Raw genomic sequence first — 19,972 nt, 5'->3', positions numbered from 1 at the left:
ATGTGATTTTCCCTCTAAAAATCCCTCTAAATTAGAGACAGAAGCGATAGTGACAAACTAAGCAATGCACATGATTTCGTTAGCCACAAGTCAAGCAACATTTCAATAGAGATGGTCACTATGCCCACCGACAAAATGCGATCATGAGGCATTGTATTAGGCTTACTGATCACAGACTCAAATGGTGAGTCTGCAGGTATAGGCATGCTATTATTACAACATTCCACATCTTGTCATATTTGCTGCTCCCTGCTGACGCTATTGGCAACAGCTTTCAAAAGTTCACTAGGTGCTTGAGGCAAGGGATGGGAAATGATAAGATTGATTTTATTGATACCAATGCCATTAGTGATTCTGCTTATCGGTCTGATTCTTTAGCAATTCCCTTATTGATTCCTAAAAACATTGATAAAAGAAATTGATGAGCTAAACAGTTAGCAATTCCAATTAACAATTTCGGGTTCTCAATTCCTTTCCCTACTTCAGGCATTTAAGATATCCAACACTGAACATTACTGAATTGAAACATAACACTGTTAAATTGGCTGTATAAAATCACCAAATAATGACAGCAATTTGCTGTATAATATTAAAATTAGGAGTGAGATTGTTTGATATTTTCAACAGATAAGGATAAGGCTTAAGCAAAAAATTATAATGAGCTGATGTAAAAAACGTAAAGCAACAAAAGAAAACGGGCCACACCCGTCTTTGGCTAAGTCCCATTGTTGAGAGACAGCAACAGATTGCATACACAAGGCTGATACTGGGAGGACTTTGGCCAGTATATACTCCACCCCCTTCTTTCTGCAGCCCTGTGAGCACTTTGTGTTAGAGCGTTCGCCTGGAAGCCTGATAAGGCAGAGGACAGGCAACAGAAGGGTGACAGGCAACAGAAGGGTGACACCCCTTTTTAGCACGATAGTAAGCTAGAACGAGACTGATACAGGTGCTGCTACAGGAATATACAGGAAAGAAGCAGAGCAGTAAAAAGCCACTCGACTACGTACTGACTTAAGAGGCACATTACTTATTGCAAAAGCTACACATTTCAACTCAAAACAGGGGACAAATCTCATCAAACCTCCTTCAAACAAGGATTATAGGAACCAGAGGACAACAATTGGGATTTCTTCATTACCGAGCCACTGGATATATATTGGTTAAAGGAGGGGTTCCTTCAAATACAGATCTTCCTAAGGACTTTGGATACAATACAGGTATTAAGTGGAGTGGCAGACTACTCCCTTAAACACTTCAAAACATTTAATAACTCATGTGAAATTATTCATGGGTGCATTTGATGACTGCTTTTAGCCTATACTTTTTCTTCAATCAACAGCCCACAGTGAACTAAATTACTTGAAATTGGCAATTATTATCACATAATTGCAGCTTAAGTAACTCCAGAATTTTGTCAGTTAAACTGGACTTTGTCATTCCGTGTTTCAAACCACCAGTCTTCTCTAAACATGTATAATAGTACTCTACAAATTGCTAATATCACTTCATCAAGCTCCAACGTGAGCTTCAATAACACGATTAACACGTGCAGGAGAGATGAATTTAAGTACACCCTCTACAGTTCAGTTTTCAGCCTGGTTTTCATAATTGGACTTCTATTCAACATGGCTGCTGTTTACATTTTTGCGTGTAGGTTAAAGTTGCGTAATGAGACCACAACGTTCATGATGAATCTTGTGGTTTCAGACTTACTTTTTGTTCTCACTCTACCTTTTCGGATATTCTACTTCATCAACCGTGAGTGGCCATTTGGGGATTTCCTCTGCAAGCTATCCGTCTCGTTGTTCTATACAAATATGTATGGCAGCATCATGTTCCTCACCTGCATCAGCTTGGACCGTTTCTTGGCCATTGTGCACCCATTTCGGTCCCAGACCATTCGCACCAAGAGGAACGCCAAACTGGCCTGCCTTGCTGTGTGGGTGCTGGTTCTGTCAGGCAGCCTACCCACAGGCTTCAACCTAGAAATCACCTCCCGCAAAAACCAAGCCGACGTTGATCTAAACTACTGCTTTGAGAACTTCTCCAACAAGCAGTGGGTATCCAAACTGTCCAAGGTGGTGGTATTTATTGAAACAGTGGGCTTCCTCATCCCACTGATGGTCAATGTATACTGTTCGGTTAGAGTCCTTCAGAAACTGAATAATCCTGATACTCTCAGCCGTGGAGGCCAGCTCAACAAGACAAAGATCCTACGGATGATCATCGTGCATCTACTCATCTTCTGCTTCTGTTTCGTCCCCTACAATGTCAACCTGGTCTTCTATTCCTTGGTCCGTTCCAAAGCATTGACCAGCTGCAATTTTGAAACAGTGGTCAGAACCATCTACCCCATTGCCCTGTGCATAGCGGTGACCAACTGCTGCTTTGATCCAGTCATTTATTACTTCACCTCAGAGACCATACAGAACTCCATCAGGCGAAAGTCAACACACAGACAAAAATCGGCCTTCTGCAGACTGCAGACAGAGAGCCCAGTGAGCAGCCCACAGTGCAGTCCTGCAAACAGCAACCTGCAAGTTCTAAAAGATAAAGTCTTTAACAGCGAGTCTACAGTGTGATATCAAAGAAATTACACAATCACCTGTCAATGGGCCAGAATGAGCCTGTTTGTGAAAGAGAGACTAAACTATTTAAAGTGGAAGATGACAGCAGAGACAGTGGACATGGAGATATATATATTTTTTTAAACAGCAGAGTTTCAACTTCTATACACTACTATACAGTATATAAAAATGGATCAAGAAGAATTGGCCACCGACTAAACATGGACTAATATACGTGTACCGATGGCCAACAGACATCTAATGGTTCAGTGTGGACCTTTAAGATTATATATCTCAGCATAATCAACAACAGTACTGAAGTTTGGAATCATTACCACCTTTTCAGGAACAGATTGTGTAAACAATAGCCTGGTGCATGATAACAAAAAGACTGTGTGGCAGCACGATACATTGAGAATTCACAGATCTAAGTATCTGCCCAGAAACCTTTTTAAAGACTTCTGCCATAGCAATACTAAAACAGTGTTAGAGCTCTTTTAAAAAGTATGTTTTGCAACAAATAATTGCACAATAAATGTGGCATGAACGAAAAAGGTTCCAAGCACTTTACAGAACCTTTTCTCCAACATGCTTTCTAACGTGAATTGAAAATTGATTAATCAATTAATAAAAACTAAAATGTATTTGACTGTTGTTCCATTTTGTGGTTGGAAGAGTGAGATGTTAAGGTTCAATGAAAATGTTTTACATAAGACATTTACCTTATTAATCATACAGCTACTAAGTAAATAATCTAGAGGCAGGAGTATAAGGCAAATACTTGTATGAATCCAATGTTGGTTAATGAATTCAAGGTGCAAGTTTCCAGATAACATTTAGGTGTGCTCTACAAGGCACAGAAGCATAGGCCAATATTTACAATTTCAAGATCCTTTGTATAAAATCATCCGTCAATTATGTGGAAAACCTAGGCTACCTAGGAGAATATACTAATTCCAGGTTGACTGAAAGTCCTTCAAGTAAGGACAATCATAAACCATTCACAGACTGAGATTTTTGTACGCTTTTGCTATGCACACTGACTGCAGAGCCATAACACCACCAATTCAAATGAATTACGAAACAGTCAAAGTGTGTGAGTCAAACTTGTCCCATCTTATAAGAACATTGCATGTTAGACTAACTGTTGCTACATTCCTGCTGAGGTATAGCCCCAGGGGTCGTCTCCAACGACCTCACGTCATCACAGATCTTCAGAAAGAATTGTGAAAACAAACCAGGCAGGTACGCACATGCCCCCCTTGGGGAAAGTATGTAGATTATAGCTTCCAAATATTTAAGAGAAGGCATGATAAATCAGACAAAAGTTATTATTACATTGTAATATGTATTAGGGGTGCAACAGTTAATCAAACCAATCGATTTAATCATAATAAAAACATAAGATTTTTTTTAAAATGGCAAAAATAGCCAGTCTACAAGCTCACAAAGCAATGTAGACTGGCTATTTCCATGTAATAATTCAATACAATAATTGCTAAGAAGATAATCAATATATTTATAGTAATGAACAGTTTAAGAGCTTATTTTGCTTTATAGGGCTCTTGCTCTGCTGAGTAGAAGGTTGTCTCAATGATAGATATAACCCACCCACCAGGCAGTGTGCCCAATCACTTTCTTCCATCTTACTATCTCTGTTGACTGACAGTGATGACCCCAGACAGTAGTACCAGTGTAATTATTACTGGCTAATTCAATGGTTCGACAAAAATGCTCAAGTGATCAATACTAATTAAACTACTAACTAAGACATAAAAATTAAAAAAAGGAAATATTTTTTTGGCTTCCTCCTGATTAAGGAAGGCAAGAAGATAGAGCAGCACTTATTTAGACCCAGATATTTTGGAGCCAGTACCCAGATTATTTTACAGTTTTTTTACACCAGTTATTCAGAATGTTATGCTGTACTACAGCCTATCTGCGAAAAGGGAAAGCTTAAACCGGAAGTCTCGCTAGATGAGATTGAAACCTCAAGGTTTCAATCTTGTCTAGCGAGGCTATTAAAATACATGATTTAGTGCAAGAACCACAGGCGCCATCATTGAAAAGGTGAGAAAACGGTGGGACAAAATTCCCCTTTAAAACTAAACTATACAATAGAATCCACATTTGTGCAAAGATTATTGGCCAAACTACTTTCAAGCAACTCACAAGAAGAGCATGCTCAGATTTGCAACCAGTATCTCCTCTGACCCCTTGCATGTTTTAAGTGGAGAATACCAACTTCTGCCCTCTAATGGTGTTGTTTGAGAGTCCCTCGATTTAAACGCAACAGGCTAAATAATTACTTTAAATATCAATAAATCCTGCTGCTAAACCAAAATCAGTGTGCTGATAACAGATCTCATTCCAGTATATAATTGTGATATGTAACATTGTCATGACAAAAGTGTAACTGTATGTTTAATCCATGTTTAAACCTCTTCAATGGAAGGATGTGAAATAAATTTCAGTGTAAACTGAAGTTTTATTCCATCATATCAGAACCAAAAGATTTGTGAAGTTGCACAAAATTAGGCAATCTACACAGTAATACTACATTACGAGCATTTAACTTAGAGACAGCTATATGGGCAGCTTTACATCTATTTAAATCCATCAGATTTACTTCTCTATATATCTAGCATCCAAGAACAGAGTCCTTTTGGGGTTTTATGTGCATTGAGTATTAGGAGACAAACATTTTCTAAACTCGATTTTACCAATAGTGGCTCAATACTTGAATTTATAATTGTTATTTACAATTATAAATTATCATTAATTTGTTATTTTAAAATAGTGTTTTCTTTAAATGATTTAGCTGTCTTATCAAGACAGACCATTTACCCATACCATTCCCAGGGAGTTACTGTTGCACTCTAAAGCCAAATTTATGCTTTGACGCACGACGTGTCGCACGTCGAAAATAGCCGATCTACAAGTTCACAATGTGAGCTTGTACATTGGCTATTTTTGACGTGCGATACCATCGTGCGACGAAGTATGAATTAGGCTTAAGTGTGTGTAAAAGAGCAGCTGTGTGTAAAGGTGGGAGTGACTATGGAGTGTACAGCTGTCATTCTAAACTTACTAGGTCCACTGGTAGAGTATGACAATTCAACCTTCCGCGGAACATCTGCAGACTGGAAAGGACAATTGCATTGTGTGGATGGATTCCCAATACTGGTGAGTGTCTTTCCTATTTCCTATTGTCTATTTCCAAATTCTTTATTTTATTTACATTAGCATATTTAAGGAATGAAATATTACATAAATATACGGGTTTACATGCTGACTGTGAATTAGTGGAATCTGACCATTTAAACAGATTTATACACGCAAGCCCGGACATTCCAAATAATTTATTAATTACTAATTTCCCATACAGGAGTTCAATAAATATCTAAGTATATTCTTCTATATGAATAAAGATGCATGTGGTATATAAAATAGGGTTATGCTTTATTGATTGTTTATTTATTGCTGACAGTTTGCTGTGGGTCAGTATTAACACCATTTAAAATCACCTGTTGCATATCGTTACTGTCGGGTAGAAACCTCATAGATCGGCTATTTTTGCTACTTTTGTGTCTCACTGTAGGTACAGCATTAATTTACAAAAAAAGCATAAAAAGATTACATGATAACATAATAAAAGGTTTCTGCCTGCCGATATGTTGGTCACTATTTACTTTAGAACACCTCACAGCAGAAATAATAATAATACTTGTTCAAACTAATACAAAACAACAAAAACAGAGAGAAAGATAATTAATCATTGATCAATTCCAGTTAATCTTTTCAACTTCTGTTATATCTTTGGCTTGATCAGTAAAAGCTAAGTGAATGAAAGACTAAAATGAATGGGATTCATGATAAACAGACATGATATGGATCACATCTGCCAAACCAAGGATGGCTGAATAGCTATGAACAGCTAAGAGAAAATCAATGTCGGTATTTCAGGGCATCTCAATATCATATGGAAAGGGGGAAAAAAACGAATTCCCCTTTAATCACTACGTTCACAGGGTAACAGATGGTGGTACTGCAGGGGAGACATTTTATTTGTATTAAAATGGCATTTTAATTTGATTTTGCCAGAATACAAATACATTGCATTGAATTTTTACAACTAAAGTTACTTTTGTTTTGTTACCACACTGTTGATGAAGCTTTAAGTACAAGTATGTCAATATAAACATTGCCTATAGTGCAGCTACTAACTGTATTGTGTGTGTATTATGTGACAATAAACACCTTGAGATGGAAAGTGGAAAATGCCATGTACTGTGGTACCAGGTGCATGTGTGTGTGTGTGTGTGTGTGTGTGTGTGTGTGTGTGTGTGTGTGTGTGTGTGTGTGTGTGTGTGTGTGTGTGTGTGTGTGTGTGTGTGTGTGTGTGTGTGTGTGTGTGTGTGTGTGTGTGTGTGTGTAAGCATGATTTATGAGAATGGGGAGCGGCAGTTAAGATTTTGTTGACAGAATTGGATTGACTCTCATCCAGCACATCAAACACAATTCAGCTGTGTCAGCAGTGGTCCCACTTTCAGGTCGCCCTTCTGCAAATTTACACTCCATAAACTATATTTTGAGTTAATTAAAGCTGCACTGGCCACAGGTTTAAATATTGTCCTTATCTCCCATAAATATCTTTCATGAAGAGTTTAGCCCCCTTTTCCCCTCTGGCCACAATTGTTTTTGGCTGGTTAAATGAAGGTTCTTCAACAGCAGCTACTGGATATTTACTCATGAAACCTGTTGTTCACTTCATTTCTTCCAGAGACGATGATGGAGACGCAGTAATCACACCGAGTAATGGAGCTGTGGAACAACACTGACATTGTGACCAAGCCACTCTCCTCACTGTCCAACTGCACGGTGGACACCAGCTACCGCTTCATCTTCTACCAGGTGTCCTACAGTGTCATCTTCATGTTGGGGCTGGCCACCAACAGCCTGGCTCTGCGCCGGCTGTGGCTCTCTCCCTACACTTTCACCAGCACAGCCGTCTACATGGCCAACCTCTCCGCGGCGGATTTATTTTTCGTGGTCTCACTGCCACTGAGGATCTACTATTATCACCTAAAGTCCCGGGCCTTGCACGCAGAGTCTGGCGACCTGTCTTCTTGGATGCCCAGGGGGGCATTCTGCCAGGTCACCTTCACCCTAAAATACATCAGCCTGTATGGTGGCATCTTCTTCCTGGTGTGCATCGCCGTGGATCGCTACTTCGCCGTGGTGCACCCATTGGTGTCGGCCCCACGCCGGCTGCGCACCGCCCTGCTGGTCAGTGGGGGGTTATGGTGTCTGGTGCTGGGGCTGAGCGTGGCCCTGCCTCTGCTGCACTCGGCCGCTGCCCACCATCATCAGCCCTGCCTGATGGACCCGTCCTCCCTGCCCCAGCGCAGCCTCATCCTGACCGCCTTAGGCCTGGTGCTGGGGGCGTTCGTGCTGCCCACCGCGGTGCTCGTCTTCAGCTACTGCAGCGTGCTGAGAGCACTCCGACACCCTCGACACCGGCAGCGCCTCAGCCGCCGGCACACCCTCACGGTCATCTACTGGGTGCTGGCCGTCTTCCTGCTCTGCTTCACCCCCTACCACATCAACCTGTTGGGGTACACCCTCACGCACGTGGGGCTGCTGCACAGCTGCAGCCTGGCCAAGGTGACTAAAGTCTTGCACCCTGTGGTGCTGTCGCTAGCCAGCTCCAACTGTTGCCTCAACCCGCTCATCTACTACTTCTCCAGCAGCCTGGTACACAAGGAGCCTGCCAGCAGCGGGGCAGTGGAAGCCAATGAGAGCTTCACTGCCTCACGACAATGACCTGCAGACTTGTGTAATCTCCTAACACTGTATGCCCAACCCATGAAAATACTGTATGGGACTATTATAGGCGAAAATGTAATTATAATTTTTTTTTAAAGAAGAAAAATAGTTGCAACACGTTGTAAGCTTATAGATTGGCCGTTGTCAGGTGAGAACCCGAAATCGTGGTCCTTGTGTAGTGTACTGCTGATTTAGACATTACACACCTGCTACTGGACCTCTCCTCCCACATCTGGGAGACACCAAAGGAACAAGAACTAACAGTCAAAAAAATGTGGCAATATGAATTGAGAGGGAGTGAAGACAAATTTTACAAGACCTGGCAACCCTTCATCGACCACTTCAATAAGTGCACGCTGACACCTCCTACATAATGGTTAACTTATAATAAAAAAAAAATCTTACAATTTTTTACAAAAGATCTGTGCAGGGAGAGTATGAGAGCAAGAGTGTCTGTTGTTGTTCTGTTTTTTGTTAGTATCTGTATAACTGTGTTGTTTTTTATGTTGTATATTTTATTTGAATTCATACCAAATTATTTGTCATTGTCTTTTCTTGTTTTATATTTTATAGTTGTTTATACTCTGATGTGTTTATCATGTTACTAAAAAATCCAATAAAAATGTATTAAAAAAAAAAAGAAATGTGGCAATATGCCTCAGGTTGTGAATTTGCCTGTGCGCTGTGCACCTCATGCCAGTGTGCCTCCCCCAAAACAGGGCCCTCAATGTCTCCTTAATGCTAATATGTGCTCTACCTACACATTCTCAAGAGATGCGAGGTCCAAATATGACAAGGGATTACCACGACGGAATGCAGACTATGTGTATTAAAAACATTGAAAACAAGTTAAAAACACTGACAACAAGGCTGGTAGAGAAGCGAGCTTGAGCCCCATGAGGCACACCCCGTTAAGGCGTTAGTCGAGCGAAATCAGCGAATGCCCGTGCTGAGTGAAGCCTGTTTCTATGTACTCAGCACTGTCTGAGTTGAATACCAGTGGCACAAGTGGATTATGATCATTCCGTTACTATTAACATGATACATGAAAGGGCATCCTCTCTCTGCATCAGCATCAGATGCCACCGACCAAGCGACAAAATATTACGAACAGGGCATGAGAATGAGAATGCATTGGCTTTGTGTAAAAAAAAACTGACCGTTCTCCATGCAATGGTCTCCATGATGAGGTGTTCACAGCTCTCCAGATGTTTGACTATGTCTTTGCTCAGGCTGGGCTCAGCTTTGATGAAGCTCTCGATGACTTTGTAAAAGTCAAATGCAGCTAGCTTGAACACATCCAGGATCCAGGGGAAGCACAGGTCCATTTCCACTGAGTCAGCGCTACTCCCATGGTTGTAGCCCCCACTCTTGAATGAGTTCCCTGTTTATGAGGGGCAATTGACACAAATTATACCCTGAAAATAATATCCACTGGATGTGGACATATTTATAAACACCATTTTGCTGTGTGTGACAAAGTAGAAAAGGACATAGGGTACTGTAAAATCAGTGTCAATTTAACTCTGAGAGTGAAGAAATTGACCCGTACTTTATGAAAAAGTATTTAGGGAGCTACCTTCATAGGTTGCCATGACCACTTCCAAAGCACACGCCAACAGTGATGTATGGAATGTGGAGTCGTTGAGTAGTTTACTGGAACGGAAATCACATGTTTTATCTCAAGGTAAAGAATGCATCAATGCACATCAGAACCAAAGAGAGGCTTGTATGCATTCCCTTCTATCACATGTGAGAACAGCTTTTGATTCATCCGTCATGCTTTTTTAATGAAACTTGAGGACACATACCTGAAATTTTGCACCGACAATCTTTTCTCCTCCTATAGAATTAAAGCATGAAAGCAAGGTCATGCATTGATCTATTTGAATCAATGGGGGAAAAAATATACGCATTGTAATCTTTCATTAAAAGACAACCTAAAACTTACTGATTTAAGCATCGACTCCATGACTCTGTAATACAGGCGCACACCAAGGGTAAATCTCTGAAAGGTGGAAAAGAATATAATAGACTTGAGTGTTGCAACTCTTTTATTCACAACCACATCATCATTGTGTTTTTGAGTATTAACTGGTACCTGTTTGCCCAGAATCACACAACGTGGGCCGACTGCCTGCGCAAACCTTTGGCCAAACAGCTGGCCAAGTGTCTCCACTCGCTTCAGCACCTCCTCCGTAGGATCCATTGTGCAGTTCTGAGCATGGAGAGAAGAGAAATAGTAGGAGATGAAAGGCTGTTATGACGAAAACAAGTTGTGTATTGTGGAACTACATTTAGAAATGTTTCCAGACTATGGAGACCCACTTTGAAATACATAGCGAGGTTAGCAGAAGGTTGGTCCCCACTGGAGGTGAGATCGACCCTCAACTGCTGAATGGAGTTCATGGCGGCTCTGATAACAGAAGGATGGGATCAGACATATGCAATACATTTCAGACCGTGGTCCGTACACTGAAATTAACACATTTGAGGATGCCTTACACACAACATATACATCAAAGTACACGAATACCACCCTCCTGCATGGGCTATTAATGTGTAGATACATTTATTTGTCTATGTATTAGCCACATAATTAAACAAAAATAGTAGATATATAAGACCACAATGCTCCACACGATTTTCACAGAATGTTTGCCTATTATGACAGGCTCAGAGTAGGGACACAATGGGTCATGTGGTTAATGAATTATGTTTGGCTTCAACATGCACCCCCGCTCCTTCCAATCCGTTTCAACTAACAATCCCCATTAGGCCTGGAGTATGCCTCGTTGGCTGAGAACCACGTGAAAAGGTAAGCATTAAGTGCACGTGGTGGTTCTTGAGGGTCACGAGAATGCATATAGATCATATAGTCAATACACATTCACAATTGTGCATTCTGCGTCTCAGAGATTAAAGAGGGAAGTAGCTCATTAGTGGGACATGGCTGTTGTTGTAACCTAAAGGTCGGAGAAGTGGGCTTGTGACTGATCAAGGTCAAGTTTTTGAATTACATTTTTTTTGCTCCCTACACAACTATCATCAAGGAGCCCTTGATGATATTAGTGTTTGAACATTGTTTAAAAAGATTATGTGCGCTCAGCACATATTCCTTCCATAAACAATCATGTACATATCAGGTCATTCTTTCTCATTTCTGGGAAGTAAAGATATTAAGGAAGGATGGATAGATGAAAGCCTGGCTAAGAGGGTGCTCACCTAACTGGTGTCTGGGGTGGAATGATCACTTCCTCCTCAAGGTGGTTCTTCTTTGGCGTTCTCTCCACCTGCATCCTGGATGTTTTTTGTAAACAATGATTTAGAAATGCAATAAAGAAATGCAATATGCTGTAGGAAAAATAACAATCACAAAGGCCAACAATTTATCAGAATACTGAGGAACTGATGCAGTTACATTTCTATTTTTGGAGAAAGAAGAGTCTCATCTCCGTCCAGGAATAGCCGTCCGTCAAAGTCTCTGCTCTTGAGGTAGTGTTCCTCGTACTGCATGTTGAGGTCACTGGCCTAGGGAAGGGGGGAAAAAGTTCAGTATTCATTCTGAATATATATATTTTTTTAAACAGCTATCAAAATGCTGATTTGTCATTTCTGCAATTCAGATGCAGAATTGTTTCCATAAGTCCCACATTAGTTTGCCTCTATATTAAACACAGCCATTTGGCGTCTCCTTTAAACAGTGATATTAATAATAAAGGAACAGATCTTCAGCGATTAAGATTGCTGTGGGTGGAAACAGGGTAGTAGGGGCAGATCACACCGGACATTGTTTCAGCCTCTGTGGGTGTCTTTTTGTAATTGTTATTAATGTAAATGGAGCCTTTTGTTAGTTGCTTTTGCCTTTCGTTTAAAATGCGCCTACAGTTTAAATATATATATATACATTACAACTTGAAGGGCTCAAGATCATTGCTGCTTTTTCCCCTCTGTTTAATCGGATGAGTTGAGAGATGGCCCTTCTGTCCCACACAGGAGAAGAAGAACATTCAATGGCATTGAACATGGTAGAGAAGTTGGTTGTGGCTGCTACTTCGTATGATTTTGTTACTAAACGACAGAGAACTGATGAACAGGCAAAGATATTGTTCTAAAGACAACTCCTGTGTTATCGGGTGGAATTTAAGCTGTTTAAGCCATTTATTTGCATTTTTGCCATGGGCTATGGGATCTGTAGTGGCAGTTGCGGTCTCAAGTCTCTAGTCTGCACATCGTTTGGGAGCATGCATACTGTTGTGTTTTACCTTTTTCACATATCAAAGTGCTTATATGTGCAAATGTTACACTTCACATATCAGTGAAGTGAATATACAAGTTAAGTTATTATATTATTAGTATTTAGTATTTGGTCCAGATCCATTTATTGTCATTCACATTAGTGTTTACTTTGTCTATTATCCATTTAATTCAATTCAAATGAGCTTTATTGGCATGAAATGCCAATAAAGCGGTACACATTGCCAAAGCAAAGTCAACAACTTCAAATGACTGTAGCCTGACAGGTAGACTATCAAAACAATATACAATATGACAGTGGACAATAGATATACAATAGAGAAGTAGTCAGGTTAAAAATCTAAATAGCATCTAAATTAATGTACTTTTCTTATGACTTTTATAAAACATATTCTTTATCCTGCCCATAAGCCAATAACAACCAGAACAAATAATTATTTAGCCACCAGCTGGAGTGAAACACTTTTGAAAAATGCCCAGTCTCTGTTACCAGGCAACTACAGTAATGCTAGCATTATAAAATATGTACCATTATCCTTCGTCAATTTGAAGCAAACAACCACATCCTGTCTCAGGTGGTTTTACATGTGCCGCTGCATTATACACCTCCATGTCATACTACTACTCTGTGTGCTCAACAAAGCCTTTTCCAGACACCATGCATGGAAAGCAAATATAGAAGATGAACTAAAAGAACACTGCACAGCTGTCGGACACTCACACATTCTGCCATGCCTATAGCAGCCTGGAACAGTAAACTAATGGCAACAGCAAGACAGGGAGGTAATGTTAATGTTTATCAATTGATGGGTTCGGAGGTTTGACACACAGCAGCTTAATCTGTAGAGCTGGTGCTAAATGACAGGCATTGTGTTCAAACTAATGGAAGTTTTGTGTGGCGGAGGGGCGCACAATGGAAAATGAGCAAGTGATTCCATTGCAATTAAGCTGCTAAATAACAATGTTGTCGGTTTGGAAAGGTGTGAGAGCTCTTAAAGTCTGTATGTGTATTTTTTTAATACATGCCTATGGTAATTATTGATAGAGTGTTTGTTTAGTAACAGTACTTAAACAGTAGTTTGTTCCCATCTCTCCACCTCTTTAATTAACAGAAAATAAATGATCAGGTCTTTACAGTGCTTGCTTCCAATTTCACAGTATTCTGTATCATTTCAAATAAATATCACTAAAACTCCCGTTAACTCATGGCTTGGTCTAGCCTCTTCCTATCACAGACCTTTTAACCCCATATGAGTAGGAGTGCAGCCTGAAATTGCTAATTACTAATTCTTAGACAGGGCCCTTCTAGTCGTTTCAAAGTCTAGATTTACAGGTGGCTTTGCCACCTGTAAATTACCTTTTTTATGCACTTTTATTGTTTATTGCAAGATGTTCCTTCCTCACACAATGTATTTTTTAATTATCTTTGATGCTGTGTGTGAAGCACTATAATACTTAATTCAGCTCTGTCAAGTGATTTGCAAAGACAATATTTAGAGTAATGATTATGCCAAGCTATGAACAAGCTATCTGATAACAAAGCAAGTGGTTTAGAGTAGACATTACTGTTGAATATCTTGCTCCTGTCCTTGCATTTGTTTTACAGGCTTTATGAATCAATCAATCATGTCTTCTTACCAAACATAATGATCTGTTTTGTTAGTGCCAGTCATTAAGCAAAAAGCTGGTAACATATTCAGCCTAGTCCCCTAGATAACTACAGGCCAAGAGATTTAGCCAGCGTACTGTCAAAAGTCCTAGAAAGAATTCTGCTGGATAGAACAAATTAACATATTAACTTCACACTAGTTCCCTCCACGTGCCAGAGCCTCCCCCAGTCCCGGCAGAGTAGTTCCGGAGAAGCGGACTGAGTGGCCCTGTCTTTCCCTAAGAGGTCTGACTGTGGGTAGCTACTGGGACTTAAGTCGGGGCTTGATCAACCCTGGCTGGGTCACCTGGGCGAGGGTGTATGTTGCGAGACCCGAAACACCCTATGACCCCAGGCTACAACACTGATGAATCGTCCCAGGTGCATCCATGTGATGTTTTTTTCGTTAATATGCCACTGACTTGTGTATATATGCCTTAGAGCAGTGTCTATCAACCTTTTTTGTGCCAAGGCACACCTGGCATAGCCAAAAAATCCCAGGGCACACCTAGATATACGGTATCTATAATTATATATATATATACGGTATATCTATATACACACACTAGGGGTGTGCCGATTTTCACATTTCACGAAACGATACGATACGATATTGGGCACACAACTTCGATACGATTTCGATACGATACGCACTTTTTTATCGTGAAAATATATGGGGGAGAAAAAAAGCAAATGCAAACAAATATTTCTGTTTTTGCATTATTCAGACATGCAAACTTGTAGCTTTTCAGCTTCCACTAGCCGTTTTGAATCCAAATAGGGCAATAGTGTGACACCTGACCCGAAAAAAAACATCATGTTGTCACCCTTTTCACCTCGGGGCTGTTTGCATGCCTGATTATTATTATTGTTTTGTTTTTTTTAATGTTTTTTTTTTTCAAACCTCCTTCAAACGGCGCGGCACACCTCAGCAGTAGCCCCGGCCCAAAATTGGGACGTTTGCCAGGGTTGATATACACTGCCTTAGAGGACATTGTAAACAAATAGAAGTCAAATCTCATTCCAAAGCATTTGATCATGTTCTCATTGTCTTCATCAAAGAGGGATGCCCAAATAGAATCCGAGGTCAGTCTTACTGGTATGCCCACCAGACTATGCAAGTAAAATGGGTCAATATTGTCAGAAAAGTGGGAATTTCAGGGTTAATACACATTTTGACATATGGACATTTCAACAATATTTCATGACCAAACATTCCATGAAAAGTACACTGTAGTACATGGAAAAGTGATGGAACTGCAGCGAGGGCTGGATTTAAATGCAATATAAAAGCAACATAAACAAAACAGTGTTGCTAGCAGTTGATGTGACATGCTAACCCTACCTGAGGGAGATCCTGGGATCTTGAGAGGTCCACTGACTCCAAGAAAGCAGAGAAACTGGTCTGGTACACATTTCTCACCTGAAAAGTGACATTGAAACAGAAACCGAGTGAGACAATATTGTATTTTGTTTGCAAGACTAGATATGACGAGATGAGATACTCAGAGCTTTATTTGTCTTAAGACACATTTTACATCAGAATATTGAAAACAACATCAGGTACACATGTAACGTGAAACATCACAAGACATTAGAGACATAAACATGTAGGACATGATAGATACATGATAGTTTAGCATACATAATGTAGTCCATACATCCACAGTAAAATGCCCTGTTAATGTATCTATTTACGAATCCACTTGGTTACATTCATACACTGACAGTGTTGTATTAGCGGTGTTTTTACTGTGTAGTGACTAGTGAGTATAACTAATGTAAAGAGAGGAGAGCACATACCTCTTCCATGTTGCAGTCATTGTCTTTGCACAGGGTTTCAAGCAGCTGTACGTCCAGCTCTGGCTCTGGAGGACGCGATTTGGCTTTGCTCTGACTGCGACGAGATGTCCGTGTCGGGGGACTCGGAGCTTTGTTGAGGGCTGATTCTAAAAGAAAACACAGTCAGCCTGTATTAAAAATATGATCCACGAACATGATTTCCTCCATCACGATACACAGCCAGGTTATCCAGAAATCCTAGGAAGGAACAATTAGGAAGAAAAGAGTGGGATGAGACTGAGGCTTACGGTAGAGTGGCTGCAAGAGGCCTGGAGGGCAGCGCTTGATGAAGAACTCCAGAACACACAACAGTAGTTGGAAAGATATGACCAAGTCATCTTCCATCTGCAGAACCCTTCCTGTAGACGGCAGAGATGCAACGTGTGAATAGCAATAACTAATCTAACGGCAATACTATAAGCATCACCGCGAGGACAAAACAGCTTCATTTCAATGTGTTGTTCTTAGGGCATGTTCACGGCTCCACCCATTACCTCATCCTAGTGGTTTTCATTCTTCAAAATGTGTTTTTGTTTATCTGCAATAAAGGTTAACCCACCTTTTGCTAACAGAAACATTGTCCAAATGTTCTCGATTGTCTCCTTTTCCCTTAAACACAACACATGGAGCTATTAATCAAACAATAACTTCACATCTTTGATTGTGCAACACGAATGATCACAAGTGAGACGACAAACACACAGTTGAAGGAAGAATGCAGCAATTCATTCAATTAATGTGATACAATGTTCTTTAACTTACTTGCCATCAGAACCCAAAGTGAAGACATTCTTGCTTATTCTGGAATAAAAACAAAGGTAATAATCAATGAATAACTCATAACCAAAAAAATAGATAAATGCACAGGTGTACAGAAATACAACTGTTAGCCTTTATTATCCCCCTGACAGGGTGGTTAACAGCAAAATGGCTGCCATGTGAAAATGGTCAATGAGAAGTGATGAAGTGACAAACAGAGAATTAATGAAGCTATTGTATTGTGCTGTTCCTACGCTGTCACTCACTTCTCAAACCTCTGGTAGAGAGCCAGTGTCACATCATACTTCTTCTCCAGTCGGGTCAGTACTGAATTAACTTGGGTGCTTATAGTATCCACGTTCACATCCAGTTTCCTCACCAAATCCAGGAACTGCTTCAAACTACAAAAAGATAAAATAAAATAAACAATATATTCCGTAGACCTACAAGTTATGCAGTCCTATTCCCGCCCCAGTAATGAATGCATTATACTTACTTCAGATCTACAGCTTTCTGAATCTGTGTTACAGTAAAACTGGCAACATCAAGGTCTGTCACAGTCACATATAGGCATGCGCCCCAGAGCCGTTTTTGCATGTCCTATATCGACAGGTTGAGGAAAAAACATTTTAAAATCTATAAGGTTGCAAAACAAAACAAAATAATTTATAGTAACAGTGCGACTATGTGCAGGTCTGGCTCATAGGCTAGTGGCAACAAACAGATAGTGATATTCAAGTACTTATATGATTAAGTTCAGATAATATCATGATGTGGAACTATATAAACATTTAATACATTTGAATGTACCAATTTGTTATAACATAGTCATGTACCCAATACGTCACAATGCAATTTTCACCTGGGTGTTCTCCAGGTAAAAACAAATTCAGATAAAAGGTTGGGCTTAAGTTCTTACAGATGCCAAGAGCAGCACTTCAAGACTCATGGCACATAATGAAGTACTAAGGCAATAACACTATAATGCTTGGTGAGTGGTTTATACACAATATATTCCACCTCACATATACATAACATCTGGACCCGCGACTATTGTCAACATGGGTTGGGTTTACTGCTCTGTGTGTATGCCCAGATGTGCATACATTGGAGACGGATACATACGGGAGCATCATCCATGGATTCTTGAACAGCCTTCCATAACGTCCAGGCTCGGTCACACACTGTGTCTGTCACCCGAAGGCTCTTACATAGGCTCAGAAAGTCTGTGTCCTTTTCCCTGTGTCTAGTTGGATGTAACAAAACGAAACGAAAAAACCTTTAGAACATATTGGGCTGGGAGTAGCCTACAGAGGAACATACTGTATAACTAACAATGACCTTTAAGTACAAGACACACATAGACTTACTATGCCATAGTGTGGTTACACATAGCAATTCAATTATCCATGTGTAACTCTGGGAATGTTCAAATGGAACCAAATTAACCCTAATACCATTTCATTTGGTTCCATTTGTACACTCTTTTTGGATTAACAGATGACTTTGCTGTGTACATGTTTGTTTGTTTGTTTGTTTGTTTGTTTGTTTGATTGACTACTTTATTAACAGTTTGCAACAAAAAAAAAGCACAGAAAATACAGTTCTATAGAAAAGGATAAGCTAAAATGATTAAACCACTATGGCTTGTTATCATTGGGGTCCTGTGTATTCAATTCATCGAATCAATACATTGTAATTGAGCAGTTATTAACCGGGTCAGGTCAATCTGTAGGTCCCCCATTATGCCTAATATTTGACACAACAAACAAACACCAACAAAATGGCAAAATATGTTTAACTGGACGCTTTTCATCGACAGATAGAGGTCGAATATATCATGTTGTGTAGCTAGCTAATGGTTTGTCAAATACAATACAGTAGTAGTACAAAGCAATGCTATCGCCATGGAATTAAGTAACACTTTGATGAGGCAATATCGTGTCTTGTAACGCAGTAAACTTCACTATTACTATTAGCACAGATATGATAGTTTATGTTAATGGCGTGGACCGGGTAGCCAGTGTTGCCAGATTTTGCGAGAGAAACAAGCAACGAGGTCTATGAAAACAAGCCCAAAAGAAGCGAGCTCAATCGCCCTTTTAAACAGAATACATTGGCTATTTGAAAATAGCCGATCTACAAGCTTGTTGATCTGCTATTTTAAAAAGAAAATCTTGAAGAAAATGTGAACATTTTTGTATATTCTTTGTAACATTTTAGCAACACAAATCTTGAATGGGGGGGGGGGGGCTGGCATAACATATTTTCAGATGGGGACAAATACACATTCATTTGGGGGTCCTTGACTTGAACATGTTTGAGAAACAATGGCTTAAACGACATTAGGAAACAAGCCCGAAATAAGCCACAATACTTTAGAAACAAGCCCCAAAAAATCGCAACCAATATTTACAAGCAACTTTACAGATAAACAAGCCCAAAGGCGCTTACAATAAGCGGACATGGCAACACTGCGGGTATAGCTTACTTCTTAATAGAGAACTCTGGGGTCTCCTTCTTGTCTGATGGGGAGACACTTTTAACTGTCGCACAGCTACGCTTTTTGGGTGGCATGGTCCTCCTGACAGCCGGTTATTATCCGAAAAGATAACACAAATATGCAAATGAAAGTGACACTGTTTCAAATACAATAGTGTCTCTGTTTGAAGTTGTTTACGTAGTTTTTAAATCCCACTCCTCCTCCTCCTGCGAGAGTCCGTGCAACGACACAACAACACAACACGAGCCTGACTTCCTGGAAGCGCTGGGAAGAGGACGTTCGTTTAGTCTGTCCGGAGTGCCCGCTACTAGTACCAATACCACCACCAGTGGTGGAAAAATTACTCATTTTTTTTACTTGAGTAAAAGTGTCGTAGAAATACTCTGTTATATGAGTCCGGAATTCAACATTTACTTGAGTAAAAGTACAAAGGTATTGGTATCAAAATATATTTAAAGTACAAAAGTAAAAGTACTCATTATGCAACATTGTACTTAAGTACAGTACTTGAGTACATGTACTAGTTACTTTACACGACTGCCCGCTAGTGCCAATACCACCACA

General features: G+C 40.0%; 3 protein-coding genes across 3 annotated transcripts in view; 2 read left to right on the top strand and 1 right to left on the bottom strand.

Annotated features, from left to right (window-relative positions):
- Positions 1–19,636, bottom strand: part of rb1 (retinoblastoma 1) — a 32,676-nt gene extending 13,040 nt beyond the window's left edge. The window contains exons 1-17 of the mRNA XM_080436467.1: positions 19,397–19,636; positions 18,031–18,151; positions 17,402–17,505; positions 17,172–17,306; positions 16,909–16,947; positions 16,706–16,755; positions 16,395–16,505; positions 16,108–16,253; positions 15,650–15,727; positions 11,821–11,930; positions 11,625–11,699; positions 10,728–10,815; positions 10,501–10,617; positions 10,351–10,407; positions 10,211–10,242; positions 9,979–10,055; positions 9,560–9,783 (exon numbers count right to left, since the gene is read on the bottom strand). Of these exons, the coding sequence (XP_080292593.1) occupies positions 9,560–9,783; positions 9,979–10,055; positions 10,211–10,242; positions 10,351–10,407; positions 10,501–10,617; positions 10,728–10,815; positions 11,625–11,699; positions 11,821–11,930; positions 15,650–15,727; positions 16,108–16,253; positions 16,395–16,505; positions 16,706–16,755; positions 16,909–16,947; positions 17,172–17,306; positions 17,402–17,505; positions 18,031–18,151; positions 19,397–19,482 (1,650 nt within the window). The 5' untranslated portion in view covers positions 19,483–19,636. The remainder of the gene's footprint in view (positions 1–9,559; positions 9,784–9,978; positions 10,056–10,210; positions 10,243–10,350; positions 10,408–10,500; positions 10,618–10,727; positions 10,816–11,624; positions 11,700–11,820; positions 11,931–15,649; positions 15,728–16,107; positions 16,254–16,394; positions 16,506–16,705; positions 16,756–16,908; positions 16,948–17,171; positions 17,307–17,401; positions 17,506–18,030; positions 18,152–19,396) is intronic.
- Positions 872–3,416, top strand: lpar6b (lysophosphatidic acid receptor 6b). The gene has a single exon (XM_080436468.1). The coding sequence runs from the start codon at positions 1,473–1,475 to the stop codon at positions 2,583–2,585; it is 1,113 nt and encodes a 370-aa protein (XP_080292594.1). The 5' UTR covers positions 872–1,472; the 3' UTR covers positions 2,586–3,416.
- On the top strand, positions 7,335–8,371 carry LOC308091114 (lysophosphatidic acid receptor 6; the record flags this gene model as incomplete). Its single annotated transcript, XM_080436469.1, is given in 2 exon segments — positions 7,335–8,343; positions 8,346–8,371. Coding segments are annotated over 2 exon segments (981 nt in total). The 5' UTR covers positions 7,335–7,388.
- Positions 19,637–19,972: the final 336 nt, after the last annotated feature.

Source organism: Gymnoscopelus braueri (genome assembly GCF_963280865.1).
Source record: "Gymnoscopelus braueri genome assembly, chromosome: 8".
Lineage (NCBI taxonomy): Eukaryota > Metazoa > Chordata > Actinopteri > Myctophiformes > Myctophidae > Gymnoscopelus > Gymnoscopelus braueri.
The sequence above is the reverse complement of the archived record's forward strand: the minus strand, read 5'-3'. Positions and strand labels throughout refer to the sequence as shown.

Excerpts from the sequence above, each read along its gene's own strand:
- lpar6b (XM_080436468.1), top strand. The coding sequence starts at position 1,473 with ATGTATAATAGTACTCTACAAATTGCTAATATCACTTCATCAAGCTCC.